At 45.9% G+C, this 15,940-nt stretch overlaps 1 protein-coding gene and 1 long non-coding RNA gene across 2 annotated transcripts; one reads left to right on the plus strand and one right to left on the minus strand.

Moving 5' to 3' along the window:
- Positions 1 to 5,145: 5,145 nt before the first annotated feature.
- Acot4 (acyl-CoA thioesterase 4) lies at positions 5,146 to 8,233 on the minus strand. Its single transcript, XM_040742778.1, has 3 exons — positions 7,648 to 8,233; positions 7,198 to 7,400; positions 5,146 to 5,967 (listed from the first exon to the last, which is right to left on the minus strand). The coding sequence occupies exons 1-3, from the start codon at positions 8,102 to 8,104 to the stop codon at positions 5,362 to 5,364; spliced, it is 1,266 nt and encodes a 421-aa protein (XP_040598712.1). The 5' UTR covers positions 8,105 to 8,233; the 3' UTR covers positions 5,146 to 5,361.
- Positions 8,034 to 9,772, plus strand: LOC121139298. Its single transcript, XR_005876218.1, has 2 exons — positions 8,034 to 8,133; positions 9,694 to 9,772. It is a non-coding gene; the product is annotated as an uncharacterized LOC121139298 (long non-coding RNA).
- The last annotated feature ends 6,168 nt before the right edge of the window (positions 9,773 to 15,940 follow it).

The following is a 15,940-nucleotide window of genomic DNA, read 5'->3' on the forward strand; positions in this document are numbered from 1 at the left end:
ATTGATGCTGCTTCTTAGTTACCTTCCAGGTAGTGGTGGCAGTGGCGGTGGTTGTTTTGAGATACTGTTTCACCTGACTTTGAACTGGCTATGTAGCCTGGACCTCCTGCTCCTTCTTTCTCCACCTTCCAAGTGCTGGAATCACAGGCCTGATCCACCACTCTGTACTCTTCCAGTTCCTTATCAAGATATGTAATTAATGGTCCTTAACTGGAAAGTTTTCCTGGGATGAATCAATGGACTAATATATTAAAACTGTCCCAATACCAAGCATGGAATTGGTGTTTTCCAACTCAGCTGAGTTGTCAGTTTGAGGCTGTACCAGTCAGAGTTCAGGCAAGGAGAAAGTTGAAGCAAATGGGGTTATTTAAAAGTGTTTTGTAAATGAGCTTATTACAAAAGCCTGGACAACTGCTGTGAAGAAACAGAGACCAAGGTTAAAAGGTTAGTTAAAGCTGAGAATAGAGAAATAGAGGCTTGTAGCTGGGCATGAGCTGGACCAGCACTGGCAGGCAGAATGGCTTCCCTGGAAACTCCTTCCCCAAGCACAGACAAGACATTGTTGCCCATTGGTGTGTGTGTGTGTGTGTGTGTGTGTGTGTGTGTGTGTGTGTATACATACATACATATATATATATATATAAAGATTTATTCATTTATTACCTATACAACATTCTGCCTACATGTCTGCATGCAGGCCAGAAGAGGCATCAGATCTCATTATGGATGATCGTGAACCACCATACTGTTGCTGGGAATTGAACTCAAGACTTTTGGAAGAACAGCCAGTTCTCTTAACCACTGAGCCATCTCTCCAGCCCCCCCCATTGGTATATTCTAATGCAGCTAATTGTAGCTGACAAAATTTTAAGGGTGATTTCCAAAAAGAAAGAAAGAAAGAAGAAAAACCATGACCTTTTCCAGATTGTCCGGACTATGAGCTAAATTATGTAACCCAGGAAAACCACAGCCATGTGTTGGTAGCTGTCATAACTGTGAACCCTCTGTAGACAGTAAAGGAAAAAGGCCCACGGTAAAGCAATGAGATGATCACAAAACCTAGAAACAAAGACAGCATAGGGTAAAATGGTTAGCAGACACCACCAAGGTCTAAGACTCACAAGACCTTGCAAGGTCGGAGTAGAGCAACTCTGGCCAAGAGTAACTACCAGCAGACAGACAAGGTCAAGAGCTAATAATGCAGAAGTCAGAGACTGGCGGAGAAGGGCTTCCACCACCCAGACTAGGCAAGCAGTACACGAAGAGCCCATCACCTCGCTGGTTAGCCAGGAGAATGTGCATAGAATATGTGCCTCCTCGCTGGTTAGCCAGGAGAATGTGCATAGAATATGTGCCTCCTGATGGCTTGTCTCCCCATGGTCAGAGAATTAACCCATCTCAGTAGGAATTACCTCAGTGTTGGCCCACTTTCCGCACGAGTCCTGTAAGAAGCCCCTAGAGAAGTTTGGGATTGTTTGTTTTTTTCTTCTTTTGGGGGCCTCTCCAGAAGTCTGTGTAAGCAGAACTTTCTAGAAATCTATCTTCCATAAATCTTCCATCTTTTCCTTTAAGCTTTCTACCTGTGGTAATAAAACTACAACTTTTGTTGGAGAATTCTGTTCAAGTTTCCTCAGTCAAGTACCTGGAGGTAACTCTGGAGTTATGTACACCTCAGATGGGAAAGTCTTTCTCAGAGTTAAACACACCCTCCCGACCATTGTCTGCAAACAGACAGACAGACAGACAGACAGACAGACAGACAGACAGTCTCTGAAGGGCTGGAGAAGAGGGCTGCCTGGCAGAGTTGCAGCTTTTCTAGTAGGATGAGGCAAGCAACGTAGGCGCGGATTCAACCTCGTAGGAAGAAATACCTTGATTTCACCCTCCTCTTGTCCTATGATGTGTTTCTGCCTGAACACAATCATAGTTTCATACCTCAACAAGGAGCAGAGGGGAGAAGGGAGAAAAACAGTTCGAAGCTCAATGAATAGGATTTTTAAAAGTTGTACAGCTGGGTGGTGGTGGCACACGCCTTTAATCCCAGCACTCGGAAGGCAGAGGCAGGTGGATCTCTGTGAGTTCCAGGCCGGGCTGGACCTATAGCCTCCAAAACAATACAGAGAAACCCTGTCTCGTAAAACCAAAAAAGAAAAAAAGAAAAAAAAAGTTGTACAAATGGGCCTCTGGTATGAAGTCACCTGTAAAAGTCAGCTGTTGCCAGATGTGGGGAACTTGGCCTCAACACAGAGGCCCGAAATACATAGATGGGCAGAACACAGAGAGACACCTTTTACTGTCCTTGCCCCTGGCTTTCCACGCCGTGAAGAAACAATCGACTTCTGGCACCTGAGAGAGAAACATCTGAGGTGACCCTGTTGTTGCCATTTATGAACCTTTGCTGGGGACTCCTTGTTTTAGTGGTGTATCACACTTACCTTTCCACAGACAGTTGTGAGAGGAACTGGCCTCACCCAGAGTCCACCTGTTCCAGGCACCCAGTGAAATGGCTGCATTAAGTACCCAGATGATGGGCTGTCTCCAGAACTAACCCAAAACGGGAATTTCTGTGACCCTAACTAGGGTCAGGGATTGATGAATAGACAGAACAGTTTTTCTAATCTAAAGCAGCATTTGTCTACTTATGATCAGGAAACTCCCAGAGGGTTTCTCTCTGAGAGGTCTCCAAAAGTTTCCGTGACTAAGAGACACAGGCTCTGAATTCAGTGTGGAAAGGCCAGGTTGCTGTAACTGGCATCTGTGTCAGAACTCAACCTGCCACCAGAGAGAAACTTTATTGTCTGAACTAGGGTTGAGAACTCTTATTTATTTTCCACTAGTTATACATTAGGAAAAATGTTGGAGAACTGAAATTTTTTTGAAGCATAAGCAAGAGATAAGCTCCTAGCTGCCAAGTAAGGCAAAGTGCTGTCCACGTGTAAAAAGAGGAGTGGTTAGAAATGTCAGTCAAAGGTGGCAGATTGAGAGCACTGGAAGTCACTGTTTAGATAGTTTCTATAGAAGACCGAGTTAAATGTAAAATTCAGTCATCTGAATTGTTAAAATACCAATCATGGAATTGCAACTAAGCTGTTCTCTGAGTTTGTTTCCTGGACAAACCAGAGGGGAGAAGAAATAGAGTCCCCAAACAGGCCAGGTTCAAGCGTGGAAGACGGGAGTCCTTTCCTTGCATATGTTAGTGCATCCATCTCCACATGAGTAACCCGAAGGACCTGATATTATTATCCATTTTGTTCGTTTTCTTCCTTTTTATGGAGAAAATCATTTCAAAATGGCCAAGCCTCCTCCTGCTCTTTTTCTTATGAAACTGGCCTCCTCTACTTATTTAGCTGATGAGAACATTTGTTTAAAGAATGAAGTGCTGCCTGGTTCGAGAAAAACAAAACCATGACAAAGCTCAGTTGTTGCATGTTTTCCTCCCCCGCCCCTTGACGAAGGATGCCATCCTGATAATTTAGAGGGCTTTCCCTGTAGAGGCTGTCACCCTCTTTAAGTTCATTTACTTTGCTGTGGCTCTGAAGTTTAGCCTCTTTTGTGATAAGCAGGTAGGACAGACTCCTGTGCCATAGCCCTGATGTCCCTCATGTCCCCAGATCTGATCCTATTGTGTAGAGCGGTTATGAGTGACACAGAGGAACTCCTGCACTTCCATCTTGGTAACATTTGAACACACATTTCCTAAAGACAGCAGTAAGCTCATTTCAAACAGATCCCACAGTCAATAGCAGCATGTCAGTTTCTGAATCACTATATTTGACCTATAGTGTATGAGGTTCCAGCATTAGGGGAAGTTGATGAACTGTATAAGTGTCTCTGAGGTTTTGGAAAATTGTGTAACTGTAAAATGTCTTCAAAATTAAAAGTTCAGATCCTCTGTGGTAGTTTAATCATTCTTAGAGCTGAATAATTTCATTCTGTCTGTGTCTTGTAGAGCAGGAGGATCCGAGGTAGACAGCTTGTGGTGGTCTACCTTGTCCTGTATCTACTGAAATACAGTGAATTAAAAGGTAGAGGTTTGGAAGCCCTCACACTGAGCTTTAAGTGATAGTCGGCTTTGCTTGCCTGAGACAAACCATGTTACGACTCAGATGTGGGTTCACCAGGGTCTGTGAAGCACACTCAGAGGCACCTTGAGAATGAATTTAGCCTTGCTCAGCTGCTGCGCTGTGGTGATACATTGCTTATGATCTAATAAAGCTTGCCTGAAGATCAGAGTGCAAAGCTAGCCACAACCACAGAGGCTAGGCAGTGGTGGTACACACCTTTAATGCCAGCACTCAGGAGACAGAGGCAGATGGATCTCTGGGAGTTCAAGGCCACCCTGGGCTACATGAGACTAAACCAGTCTTAAAGAGAAACAGAGCTCACACCTTTAATCCCAGCACTATGGAGGTGGAGACAGGAGTAACATGACTGGGCAGAGAGAGGATTTTAAGGCAGGAGGAGACAGGAACTCAGGGCAGTATCAGTGAGTCTGAGCAGTCGTGCAGTTTGGAGATGCAATCTGAGGGTGTGGCAGCCTGAGTCTCTGTGGATCACCCCTTCGGTCTGAGCATGGGTAGAAGCAGCTTTGCTTCTCTGATCTTAGCTTTAACCCCAATATCTATCTCTGGGTTTTGGGGGGTTTTTGTTTTTGTTTGGTTTTTACCAGACAGGGTTTCTCTGTATTGTTTTGGAGGCTGTTGGTCCAACCCGGCCTCAAACTCACAGAGATCTGCCTGCCTCTGCCTCCCAAGTGCTGGGATTAAAGAAGTGCAACACCACCGCCCAGCTTATCTCTGGGTTTTTTTTTTTATAATTCTTGCTACACAGGGTGGAAGCCCAGAGCTTCTTTTATTGTACTCCAATGTATACCTTAGCAAGTTGATTAACATGTCCTCAAAACAACCTGACTGGGCCTCCAAAGGGACAATGCCAAATGCAATTCTCAATAAGAAAATAGCATATTTTTCTGAGTTGTTTTTGAACCAAGTTTTGCATAGGCTTTGCACCTTTGGAAAACGCTCAGACAAGATTCACACAGAGGCCAACAAGAGAAAAAAAAGTATCCAATGGACAAAAGATGGATTAGGGTTAAGCACTAGCACTCTGGAGCCAGACCAGCAAGAATACTGCCACAAGACCACCTAAGCTACTCAGTTTATTAATACAAGCAATAGTTGGCTTTCCATACCTGTGACAAACCACCTGAGTACTGTATCAACTAAAAACTTATCAGTGACCTATAAACCATGAATGCCTCCAAACATGAGTTCAGTGTTACCCAGAAGAAAACCTTTGCACCCAAAGTTACTGAACATGAAAATTTGGCCTTGAATCTACCATCAGCAACAGACAAATGCACTACAATCTAGAGGAAGCTCTGCTCTGGGTATTGTCCAAGTGTTTGCCAAAGAAGGACAGAATTTGCTTCCAAGCATGTACCTGGGCTTTAGAGTGAGCCCTGACCTCCCCTCCCCAGAGCACAGCTTTGTCCACTAATTTGTGCACAGAAGCTGGGCACATGGGGAAGTAAGGAGGCTCAATGTAATGCCCAGTCCCAGGGTAAAGGATAACCTGGGGCCATTGCTTTCCGTGAGCCTGTAACCGTTCCGAGGCTATCTGAGCGTATAACTCACTCCTCCAGCAGTGGTCGTCCTGGCCAGCGATGAAGAGGATGGGCCCCTTGGCCTTCTCTATGGGAATCATACTGGGGTTCTCATAGCCTCCTACAATATCGTTCTGTATATCCAAAATGTCCAGAATGCCAGAGAAAGCCACCTTAATTCTCCTCAGGTCATGGCCCAATGGTGGTATCATCGTCTGCTTGTAGTGGATGTGTCTGTTTCCACTGAATGCAGAGCCATTGATGGAGACTGTGGCTGAGACATTCTTCAAGAATGAAGCCATGGAGAGGCAAACATCAGCTCCCAGAGAAAGACCCAGAAGCCCAATGTCTGGGCCCCTTACCTAGAAAAAAAGAAGACACCAGTCAAAAATGTGTCCAGCTAGGTGTAATGGAACATGCCTATGATCTCAGCACTGGGCAGGTGGAGGCAGGAGGATCAGGAGTTCAAAGTCAGCCAGCTACATAGAAAGTTCAAGGCCAGGTTAAACAGTCTCCAAGAACCAAACAGAAAGAAAAAAGAGGGCTGAGGGGTTGGCTGGGAGAACGGAAGTGCTTGCTGCCAAATCTGATGACCCAAGTTCAAATCCTGGGACTACAAGGTAGAAGAGAACTGACTCTTCCAAGTGGTCTTCTTTTCCATGTGTATGTGGTGGAACATGTACACCCCAGAAAGTTACTAAAAAAGAACTTACCAAGCACCCAAAAATGCAACTAGAAGGTCTGGAGAGATGGCTCAGTGGTGAAGAACACTGGCTGCTCTTCCAGAGGACCCTGATTTAATTCCCAGCACCCACATGGCAGCTCACAACCGTCCATAACTCCAGTTCCAGGGATCTGTCGCCCTCTCCTGGCCTCTGGGATCTCCACATGCATGAGATGCACACACACATATGCAGGCTATACCCCATACACATAAAAATAAATGCACCATTTTTAATGCAACTGGAAAGATGGCTAGTGCCACTCTCCACATCAGCTCGCAGGAGATCTCTTTTTCTTTTTAAATTACCACTCCTTTTGAGGACAGAATTTTGTTACTTGTCCAAGTTGGCTTTAAATTCTCAATCCTCCTGCCTCAGCCTCCACCATGAAGGGATGAGTGTCATTCTAAATACTGAATATCGACTAAATGCCTGACAATTGGAATTGGCTATAAATGCTGAGCCATGGGATCCTGTCACTTTCAAGACCTCATTTGCAGTGACCCTGAACCAAGACTTTATTTGGCCATGTACCGAATCATGGGAATGAAGCTCTGACCCAAGGTTTGTATGTTCTTCCAACTCTATCCAAGCCATACTGGAAAATGATTAACTTCATAGAAACATGAACTTCAAAGTCCAGCTTGGCGTTCTTAACCTCTGAAAAGGGTGGTCAAGTTGTGAGTACATTTGAGAGGAAATTTAAGGTCATAAAGCCAGCATATAGGATTACATGGAGTCCCCACCAAGAAGCTATGCGATGGAGAAAGGAGAAACATGAGATGCTCAAAGTCAAGGAAGTCTCCCAAAGAGACTTCCCCGATGACCACCCCTGTAGATAATCCCAGGGAGGCAAGAGCAGAGGAGAACCTGGGGGTGTTGAAGCATGGAGCACACTGCTTCTTCAAAGTAATCCACTTCCATGATGTTGAAATCCTTAGGGAGATCTTCAAAGTCATAAAAAGCCAGAGCCAATGTAGCAAAGCCATGGCCGGCCACAAGGCTGGCTCGGTATTCCAGCAGGCCCCCTCCAACACCATAGATATCAATGATCCCTGGGAAGGGTCCATCTCCTACAGAGGGGAAAACGACAAAGCAAAGGCATCTTGAAATTCAAAGAATCGGTGTCCTTTTTAGAGGAAGGGGCTGTGTGTATGAAGGACAAAAGAAAAAGGCAACGTGGCAGTCTCCTTCCCTGTCTAATGTTTCTCCTAACCATGCTGACTGGGGAGATCTGCGGTAGCGAACTGCAGAACTTCTAGGAAGTCCAGCTCCTGGTAGGGACACAGGCCTTGTGCTCAAGCTCCTCCACTCTCTCACCTGGAGGCAGGAAGAGCGTGGCGCGCACACGGCCCTCGCGCACGGGCACGCGCCGCACCCCGGGGGCCATGAAGTGACGCTCGTGCACCGCCCGCGCCAGCAGCCGCCCGCCGTCGGGCTCGTGGCCGTCCAGCACCTCCAGCTCCACCACGAAGGGCGTCTGCACGTCGCGCTTGATCAGGCGCCAGAAGGGCCGTTCCGGCTCCATGGCCCAGAGCAGCCCCATGGGCTCGATCCCGGAGAAGCTGCCGCCCAGCGCGGACGCGCGCGCCAGGTCCAGGTCGCCGCGGGCGTCGGCGCGGTAGCGCGCGTGGGCGCGGAAGAGCGCGCCTTTCTCGTCTCGCAGGGCGGCGCGCAGCGTGACGGGCTGCTCGAGGGCCAGGCCGTGCACGGCGATGCTCAACGGCTCGTCCCAGCAGCTGCGGCCCGCGGGCTGCAGGCTCAGCGTCACCGCCATGGGAACTCAGAGGCCTTGTACACAGCCAAGTGAGTCCTGAACGGGCCTGGCCTCCAGAGGTACCAACCTGGTCGGTCTCTAGGACCCAGACAAGGGAGGGACAGGAACCAAGGTCTGTCAGCAATTTGAGCCAAAGGGGGCCAGAGGATTCTGCTTCTTGCCACTCCCACTTGGTGCTGGGAAAGTGATTGGCGATGACAACAAGTGAATGAATCAAGTCAAAGTCCGATCCTTCCATGGGTTCAGCAGCTTTCCAGAAATATTAAACAAAACCAACAGCAAGAACTTTGTAATCAACTATAACTTTATGCCGTTTCAGTCTTAAGACTAAAGCCTCCATGGGTACTGCAGCCCCCAGACAGAAACTATGCAGATTGAGAAAGGCAGCTGTGCTTTTTGGTCAGGGTTCTCTAAGTGAACAGAATAGGATGAATACACATGAGAGCAAAGAAGGACAGACACATACAAACATGGATTTATTAGCGTGGCTTACAGGTTGTGACTCGAGTAGTCCAACAATGACTGTGTCCCACAGAAAAGTCAAGGACCTGGCAGTTGTTCAGGCCACAGGACTGGATGTTTCGGCTGCCCCAGTCTGGTGCTGGAGTCCCAGGGATGTGCATGGTGACTCCTTACTCTTGACTACATTTCCCAGAATCCTCCTACACTCCTAATCCCATCTGTCATGCTTCCCTTTTGGCCAACAGTGCTTTATTTTATCAATCAATCAATCAATCAAACATATACACAGAAGGACTTCTCCCATCACACTGACATTAAAGTGTATTATTTGCTGGATTACCTGTCTGCCTATGTGTCTGTGTGTCTACAATATCCTATAATTTAGGGCCAGAAAAATATCCATATATCTCAAACACAGGAATAGGGCATCTAATCAGTAATATCACATTCAAGGACTTGGAGTGTGAATCAACAGTAGAACCCTACCTAACAAGTACAAAGATCTGAGTTCTGTCCCTCAGACCACAAATTAGTAATAAATATAGTAAATGTCTCTTAAAGCTATTGTTGGACCAGCTTGATTCTGTCTTAAGGTAAAAAGCAATTTTGTTATAAGTGACGTGTTCTGGGCCACTAAGGGAAGTGGATGGAAAATAACGAAAGAGAATAAAAAGTCCCCCAACTAAGTGAGGAGGGTTAGGTGTGGTTACGTGATCAGAATCGGAGACCCACGAGCAGCTGCAACAGTATCGGCAGCTGCTCCCTTAGCCCACAATCGTAGGATGTGCTCTGGCCATGGAATCCCAGAGCACAGGTGTGCCAATTAGTTCTGCCTAACCAGAGGCCATCATTGTCTTCTCAAGGCCTCATCTTATAACTTTGTATGAAATGTCGTTATGCTGTAACTATGTATAGACTTACTGTGCTAAGTAATCTCTGTAACTATGGGAACCCTATGAGACTTGCAGTCTCAGGGCTTTCCCTCCTTCTTCTCAAGGCCTTCTCTTTCTGATAACCTCTGGTATGCTAAGTAATCTCTGTAACCATGGGAACCCTCCGGACTGGGACACACAGCCTCGGGATTCCCCCTTCCCTACTTTTTCCTTAAAAGTGCCTTGCTTTTGCAGCTCAGGCCTTCAACTCTCCTGACAGAGTTTAGCGCCAGCTAGCTGATTTTCTGGAAATAAACAGACCTTCTCGTGCTTACATTCAGTGTCGTTAAGCTCCTTGAAGCCTTGGGGTCCTCTCTGAATGGCACAACAATAAGGTCAGAATAAGTTGTTTCTATTTGCTACAAAATTCAAGTGTGGGTCACACATACTCTATCCTAATAAGATAGGGTGTTTTGTCAAGGAACCTTGAGATATTCTGCCAAGATGACCTGTCAAATAATCTAATCTGCCATCTGCTTCTGTAAAATTAGCTTGCAAAATCTTTATGTTACAAAACCCCCCCGTTTACACTTTTTCCCCATAAAAGGAGGCATGTACTCTCAAATCCCACTTTGGAGAGTCAGTCCTATGCATCTGAAATGAAACTTGCCTAATTGGCTTTGATTTGGGTGGTAGTTTCTGTTCTCTCCCAGTGGGGTCAAACTCCTACCACATCCAAGTCCTGTAGGAGCCCCTGCTCCCAAGTTCACGCTGGCCACTGTGTCCTGCCTTTCTCTGGAAGGCTTCATTAAAATAGGATACTTTAATATTCCCTGCGATCTCTGAGTATTTAATATTCTCCTTAAAAGTTGAAATGTTGTGGAAAATTTCAAGGTAAATTCAAGGAGCCCATCCCCACCATCACCATAGTTCTAGAAAGGCTGAATGCACAGGAATTTGACTGTGAGTTCCTTGACAGCTGGCCTGCCCCATGCCATGGTTCACATTTTGATATTTAACATGCTCACCCATGATGCCCTAATGCAGTTTCTCCCCTTTCTCTTGCAGTAGTGAAAAGGAATGCTGATATCACACAGTAGCAAGAGTCCACATGAATAAATGTCTGAGAGTCTACAATGCATAATGTTTGCTTTGGTAACCAAGCAGGGTTGAAATGTGGATTCATGTGTGTGTATATTCCATGCAGGACCAGGTTTTTAGGGAAAATGGGGGAGAACTATATGAGATCATTTGAAACAATTATTCTTATCCACACAGGCTAATTGCAAAACAAAGGTCAGAGGTCAGGGAGAATCAATCCAAAGTTGAATGGAGAGTTGCTGGACAGACGTTCTCAGCATGCTATTGGTAGTAATAGTGCTTATTCTGGAATTATCCTGTCTGAGGTTTCAGGGGCCTTAAAGTTCTGTCTGACTCTTAGGATAGATATTATTAGGCTGTTGTGTGTGAGAATCCTTTCTTTGTGATTTTGTGCAAATATACATTTTGCTTTGTTAGAATTTACAGAAGTAACTCTAGCTGGGTTCTGAGCATTTCCACATTCCCAGAATTGATGGAGCTCATTCTGTGAAAACACCAGTGATCAACCGTGTGCTTCTTTGTTAGGCTTGACTGCCTCCCATGGGCAGGATGGACCTGTTCTGGTTCAATCTGTTTTCATGTCGGGGTGAAGTGACTGGTGACTGAGGGTCAATGTGAAAAACCTTTATAACTTTACCATAATGCACAAAAAGGAGTTTAGGAGTGGTTCTCAGTCAAATTGATCTGGATCTATTTGCTAGCGATTGTCAGTTGAAGGTAGCTGCTGCTGCTGCTTTCTCTTCCTTTCTTTTTCTTTCTTCCTTCCTTCCTTCCTTTCTTTTTCTTCCTTCCTTCCTTCCTCCTTCCTTCTTTTTCTTTATTCCTTCCTCCCTTCCTTCTTCCTCCCTCCCTCCCTTCCTTCCTTCCTTCCTTTCTTTCTTTCTTTCTTTCTTTCTTTCTTTCTTTCTTTCTTTCTTTCTTTCTGTTTTTCCGAGACAGACTGACCTGGAACTCAGAGATCCACCTGCCTCCGCCTCCTGACCCACCACTGCCCAGCTGATCTGTAAATTCAACTTTATCTGTTCTTTAGGTAATGGCCATCTCTCTGGTGGTTTAAATGAGGTTTTCCCCATAGGCTTCTATGTGTTTTCACTGTTGTTCCTGTTGGTGGTGCTGTTTGGGGGAGGTCTAGTATATAGCATTGCTGGAAGAGTTATGTCACTGGGGTAGCCCCTGAGGTTCAAACCTTGTGCTGTGCCCGGCATCTTCCTCTCTGCTCCATGCTGTGGTTCGAAATGTGAGGTCTCAGCATTCCGTTCCTGCCACTGTGCCTGCTGCTTGGACTCTTACTCCTCTGGAACCATAAGCTCAAATAGCCCCTTCCTTCTCTAAGTTGCCTTGGTTATGCTGTTTTGTCACAGCCACAGGAAAGTAACTAACGTAATCTCTAAACACTGGGCCAATGTTATTTCCGTGGGAGTTGTATGTTCACAGACTTTTCTTTTTCCCGATACAGGGTGTCTCTGTATAGCTTTGGAACCTGTCCTGGAATATACTTTTTAGACCAGGCTGGCCTTGAACTCACAGAGATCCACCTGCCTCTGTCTCCCAAGTGCTAGGATTAAAGGTGCGCGCCACCAACGCCCAGCTTTGTTCACAGACGTTTAATAGATGTGAACAAAGCCAAGAAGATCGCACCAGATCCACCTTTCTCCATGCATTTTACGTGAGAACTTAGTGTTAAGGCTAACAAACTAAATCAAACAACCAGAGAATAGGGTGAGTTTGATTGTGAACACACAGGCTGTGCTCCTATGGATGCAGTTGTCAGTTCCCCAGATTCAGTATGGGCTGTCACCGACGGCAGAGACGTGCCCTTACCTACCAAGAACTAATATGGAGGCAGTTTAGCATCTGCTGTCCCCTCGCTGGGATGGCTATGAGCATGCTAACGAGAGATGGCAATAGTATGATCTGAACCCAAGTGCATTTGGGATGTTGTCAGTGTTGCCCACTAGATGGCAGAGTAAAGAATACCATAGGCCAGTGGCGTTATGTGCAGTAGCTAGTGACAGGAGTTTTAAATGTGTCACTACCCATGTGAACAAAAAATAACAATATACAGAGAAAAGAGAAAGAAAATCGAGAGTCTCATTCATGTGGGTCATGTGATATCAACTCCTCGTCCTCTTAGTGATCTAATTGTCTCTATTTAAGCATTAGAGAGCTTCTTCCTCTTCCTCTTCCTCCTCCTCCTCCTCCTCTTCTTCTTCCTCTTCTTCTTCTTCTTCTCCTTCTTCTCCTTTTCTTCTTCATTTCCCCCTCTCTGTGTAGCCCTGGTTGTCCTGGAATTCCCTATGTAAACCAGGCTGACCTCAAATTCACAGATATCATCCTGCCTCTGCCTGCAGAGTTGTGGGATTAAAGGCTTGTGCCACCAGAGCAGGGCTCCTAGAAAGCTTAACTTTCAGATATGAGACTTGTCCTTCAAACTCTGCTCTCTGTTTCTAACTCTGCCTTATAGTGCTTTAGGAAGGAGCAGTTTGTCAGAGAAAAGGATTGGAGGAACTCGGAATAGTTTAGGTGGATAATTAAAACTATCAGGAAGAGTGGATAGAATTAGCGTTTGGAGCAAGATGGCTCAGAGTAAAGTGTCAATTCTGATGACCTGAACTCCATCCCTGAACCCATGTGGGAGTAGAGACCCAGCTCTCATAAGCTGGCGTCATTTGCATGAACTGTGGCATGGCATGCCCCCATGATAAAAAAAAGATACTTTCCTGGAGCCTCCGCCTCTCCCACCCCACCTCCGTGGCCTGGAAAGCCCCATTCCAGCCTCTCTCTCTCCAAAACCTACTCAGAGAGTCTCTGGACAAAGGAAAGGTGACAAAAAGTTCAGTTCCACATTCTTGGTGGCTACTGCAGCTTCCTTCCCTGAAGTTTCCAGTTGCTCATGTCCCCACCTAAGCACTCAGCTTTTGACCATACGTACGTGAGAACAAACCCAGCTTGTGGTGGACATGTCATCACCCCTCTCCTAAAACCTATAAAATCTCCCTGCTTTAGTTGGGGACGGGGACGAGGAATGGGGGTCGACTTCTCTGGCCTCCATCTCTGGGAAAGGAGAACCTGCCTGGGAGTTGCTTTGCTCAATATACCTGGTATACTTTTTCAATTTGGCTTGATCTGGCTTACTGCATCCGAAGAGAAACTTATTATGGAGGCAGGGTGCCGAAAACCTAGTAGAAGAAAGGGTACAACCCACTGTAGCAGGAATGCAGAGGCAGCTGGTCACGTTGCATCTGCAGTTGGAAGAAGAGAGTAATGAATGTGTGTGTGCACACACAATGGTGAGTCTTCCTAACTCTGTAACCTGATGTAGATAACCCCTCCGAGGCATGCCTAGAGGCAGATCTCCCAGGTGACTCTAGAGCTCACCAAGTTGACGGTTGCTATCAACTGGCAAGCAAGCCAATCTTTACTAGAAGCAGAAGCAGGCACACTGTACCAGGCGGAAGCCCGTGGCTCTCCAAAGTGAGAGAGAGGGCACGGCGCCAGTGTCTAGTGTCAGGTTTTGTATCCATTTCATTCCTTCCACCCCAGTCGCCTCCTCCCTGGTTTGCAGGTCCTTTTCCCATGGTTTTTTTCCCCCAGAATTGGCTTGAGCTAGAAAATATTTGTTTTATTTTTTTTATTTAAATTAGAAACTAGCTTGTTTTACATGGCTATCCCGGTTCCCTCTCTCTCCCCACCTCCCCCCATCCAACCCTCTATCCCATCCCCTTTCTGCTCCCCTGAAAGGGTGAGGCCTTCCATGGGGGATTTTCAAAGCATGTCACATCATTTGGGGCAGGGCCTAGACCCTCCCCCGTGTGTCTAGGCTGAGAGAGCATCTCTCTATGTGGAATGGGCTCCCAAAGTCCATTAATGAACTAGGGATAAATACTGATCCACTACCAGAGGCCCCATAGATTAACCAGACCTCCAAACTGGCATCCTCCTACAGGGTGTCGGGAACAGGCCTATGCTGGTTTCCCAGCTGGGGTCCATGAGCTCCCCCTTGTTTAGGTCAGCTGTTTCTGGGGGTTTCTCCAGCCTCCTCCCTCTCTGCAACTGAATTACATAGTTCAACTCAGTGTTTGCTTATTGTAATAGCTAATGACACAAAGCTATCTGATAATAACTTTCTTGCTCTATTCAAATATTTTATCACAGTAATGAGAAAAGTAACTAATATAGACACTTCCCACCCAAAAGCTTTGACAGAAAACAGTCGTGCAGTTTCCGTTTATTGTTCATCCTCTCTGTCTCTCTCTGTCTGTGTGTGTGGGGGGGGTAACACAGGGTGTGTTTTTGCCCATGCCTTTGCTTGATTGTGGAAGTCAGAGAGTCAGAGGATGACTTGCTGGAGTCTGTTCTTTTTTCCCACCATGTGGGCTCTGGGAGTCAATCTCAGGTCGTCAGACTTGGTGACAAGTGTCCACCTACTGAACCATCTTGTTCTTCTGATACAAACTTTAAGGAAGGGTTTATTTTAGCCCATTAATGTCCTATGTTTCTTATAGTTGGTTGATCCCTGACTTTTGGCCTTGTGGAAAAGCAGCTCACTTTGGTGAGGAGTGTATGGTAGAAAAAATGTGCTTATCTTGGGACACTTTGGAAATAAAGAGAAAAACGGGAGTCGAGTGGCAGAGTCCCTGTGACCTCTTCCTTGCACCCCATCCATCCACCTTCCTTCCTTCAACTAGGCCCCTTTTCTAAAGGTTCCGCCACTTCTGAGTGTACTACATGCTAGGGACCATGCCTACAACATATGGATCTGTACGGGACAGAAGATCCAAGCTGTAGCCTATGGACCATCTGATATCATAGGTAATTCAATGAACTTTAACTCTTTAGAGATTCAGTCAGGTTATATAAATGAATTTGCAGATATATTTCTTTTTTATTTCGAATCTTTATGATTAAATTCTTTGTAACTTTGTTTTTTTTTTGTTTTTTGTTTTTTGTTTTTTTTTTTTTGGTTTTTCGAGACAGGGTTTCTCTGTGGCTTTGGAGGCTGTCCTGGAACTCACTTGGTAGTCCAGGCTGGTCTCGAACTCACAGAGATCCACCTGCCTCTGCCTCCCGAGTGCTGGGATTAAAGGTGTGTGCCACCAACGCCCGGCTCTTTGTAACTTTATACGCTATAAATACAGAGGCCATAGTTTTAAATATTAAACTATTCATGTACATTTAGATTATGTGACCAGGCTTGAAAATTTAAGTGACAGACTTGGTGGCTCGTGCCTTTAATCTCAGCATCCAGAGACAGAGGTAGGCAGAGCTCTTTGAGGTTGAGGCCAGCCTGGTCTACAGAGTGAATTCCAGGACAGTCAGGGCTGTCACACATTGAGCTAGAAATTATTAATTCCTTCTTGATAGTGCCCCAATGTGTTGTGTGGGGTCTCATTACTATCTG

The sequence above is a fragment of the Mesocricetus auratus genome, unplaced genomic scaffold, assembly GCF_017639785.1.
Source record: "Mesocricetus auratus isolate SY011 unplaced genomic scaffold, BCM_Maur_2.0 Super-Scaffold_15014, whole genome shotgun sequence".
Taxonomy (NCBI): domain Eukaryota; kingdom Metazoa; phylum Chordata; class Mammalia; order Rodentia; family Cricetidae; genus Mesocricetus; species Mesocricetus auratus.